This window comes from Sinocyclocheilus rhinocerous, unplaced genomic scaffold, assembly GCF_001515625.1.
Source record: "Sinocyclocheilus rhinocerous isolate Xijiao unplaced genomic scaffold, SAMN03320098_v1.1 scaffold153, whole genome shotgun sequence".
Classification (NCBI taxonomy): domain Eukaryota; kingdom Metazoa; phylum Chordata; class Actinopteri; order Cypriniformes; family Cyprinidae; genus Sinocyclocheilus; species Sinocyclocheilus rhinocerous.
In genome coordinates, this window is record NW_015660878.1 from 3,282,307 (window position 1) to 3,284,857 (window position 2,551).

The window sequence follows — 2,551 nt, forward strand, 5'->3', positions numbered from 1 at the left end:
GCGTCCGGTGGTCGTGTCGAACATGTCACAGAGGTTGGTGTGCAGCAGGTCAAAAGCGATTGGTTGGTCCAGAGTGCCAGGGGCGAAGTTTGCCGTGCGGGCGGCAGAGAAGGCCACGCGGAGTTGGGTGAGTGGGTACACGTGTACTGGCATCAGAGTGTGCGGGCCCTGGGGCGTGATGGGCACTTCCATTGGCGGGATGGAGAGTGTGTCACTGATTCCTGAGTCGAGCAGAAACGCACCCTCCCGGTCTGGGCTGCTCACCTGAGAGGAGTCACTCCAACCGGCTAAAGAGGCGAGGAGATACAAAGACAAACCACAGAGTTAAGGATGTCACTTTGATGCTTTCTGAAATATATACATGCATGTGTGTGTATTTATATATATACACATAATAAACATACACAGCACACATACATATATTATGTAAACAAAAACTTTTATTTTGGATGCGATCAATCGTGATTAATTGTTTGACAAAGAGCCATTCCTCACAACCAGGAACATTTGAAGAGTTCAGATGAACATTTTTTAATCAGGCTCCTGTGTAGATTTAGTCATTTCACTTTAATGGCAAGGAATAGGTTCTTTTCATTGCCATTAAAGTGAAATAACTGAACACAAACATGGAAGCCCAAGAAAAATACTAATTTTAGAAGAAAATTTCACATGGCACTTAGAGGCTTTTGCATCTGAACTCTACATTTATTTAAAAAGTATTAGTATTTATTATGGTTCTATAAAATATCAATGTATGTATGTGTATGATCAATGGCTCATACCACTGCTCCTTTGAGTTGCTGTGCCTCCACCTCGTTTGAAGCTCTGCTGATACCCGTTCTCCTGTTAGCAAAATAAGTAAATAAAAAAAACCTACAGAGCAGATTTTCATTAAAAGTATAGATCAAGACAACACTAACCCAATATAATATTAAATTATATATTTTACTATTTATTATACAACTGAAAATGAATATAAAAAGTATTTATATAAAATTACACCGTAAACCAGATCTGCATAAAAAGAACAGAACTGACCAGCTTCTCATTTAAAGAGTAGATCCATAACATAAAACATAACATAAAACACAAATAAATTTGTTTGTTTTTTTAACACATTGAAATGATTATAAAAATGACATTAATCAGTAAAGTAAGCAAATAAATTATGTAAACAAACTTACGCTGGACACATAAAGGGCAGATGCAGGGTCTCTGTGTGTGGTAAGGGTCTGGGATATAAAGCCCCCTCCTGGAGAACGCACATTTATTCTGTAGGCATCAGAACCACCTGTTAATCAACCAAAAAACAGTTTTATACTGCTTATCCGTGTCTTCTCTAGACTGCAAAATGTAAAGCTCAAATATCACAGATTAATAAAGTTTGTGCAAGAATGACAGTACACAGTGCACTGGGTCAGTTATAGATGACAAGAAATACACCTCTATAATGTGATCTGCACACTGAAAGGTAAAGGTGAAAGATTAACAGAACGTGAAGGATACAGAGGAAGAGGAAGGTACCTCTGTAGCCACCAGGTGATCTGTATGAGTGACCCAAACCCCTGCCTGCACGCGTCATACCTCTCGTTGTACCGCGGGGGTAGCAGGACTGACCCAGACGAGACTGTGGCTGAAAGCCAGAGAACACGTGACCACCTGCACTGACAGGACACTCCAGCTGGTACTGGCCTTCTGCAAGGACACACAAGAATAAGACAGAATATGCATATTTAACTAGAATGCTAAAAAAAAAAAAAAAGGAGCGAGACACTGGTTATGAGTGTGAGGGGGCTCAAGCTCTGACTACATTTGGGGACCATTTTGGGGAACATGTAAATAATTTTATACACGCATACATGCTCCGAATAAAAGTATGTGTTTTACCAATCTGTAGGTCATCTTCAGGTAGGTTGAGTTCAGGTGGTGTCTGGGTGCTGGCGGTGGAGTAACTCAGGGTTTTGGCCGATGTGTAACTCAGATGCATGGACTCTGAGAATCCACTCTCATCTGACTTTATCCCTGAGCTCTCACTGATGGGCAAAGACGCCACATTAAACACCTGATGAAAAGAGGGAAGCTGGAGCTTAAAGTGAACCAGTTAAGCTTCAGATAATATGCTTTGCATCATTTAAATAAGTGGAACTGATGTTAGGGACTTTGGATGCATGAGGACAAATATTATGCTCACTGAGTGAATGTTGTGGAAAGTGTTTTCTGCACTGATAGATCTGTGACTGGGTGGAGTGGAAAATGTCGGGGCAGATACAGTGGTTGATACTCCATTGCATAACGTCTGCTTTCCTGCCTGACATACACAAACAAAGTCAAAGTCAATCCCAAATGCATGGGATTAGTGGCACCACATGCCATCTCCAGTAATTTAAAATTCCACTTGTAAAAGATTATAAACACTTTTAAACATATAGATTATAGATAATTATTTATATATAGAGTTAAAAGATGAAGCATAGAAATGAGCATATTAATTATTGAATACACCAAAAACTACACCAGAAAAGGAAATCAAGTGCATAAAATTCAAACCTTT

The 2,551-nt window shown here is 39.7% G+C and overlaps 1 protein-coding gene across 1 annotated transcript in view; it reads right to left on the reverse strand.

Moving 5' to 3' along the window:
- The window catches only part of LOC107725657 (caprin-2-like), a 12,619-nt gene that overhangs the window by 2,419 nt on the left and 7,649 nt on the right, over positions 1–2,551 (reverse strand). The window contains exons 16-20 of the mRNA XM_016535004.1: positions 2,192–2,308; positions 1,888–2,062; positions 1,525–1,695; positions 1,185–1,291; positions 783–843 (exon numbers count right to left, since the gene is read on the reverse strand). Coding sequence (XP_016390490.1) covers positions 783–843; positions 1,185–1,291; positions 1,525–1,695; positions 1,888–2,062; positions 2,192–2,308 — 631 coding nt within the window. The remainder of the gene's footprint in view (positions 1–782; positions 844–1,184; positions 1,292–1,524; positions 1,696–1,887; positions 2,063–2,191; positions 2,309–2,551) is intronic.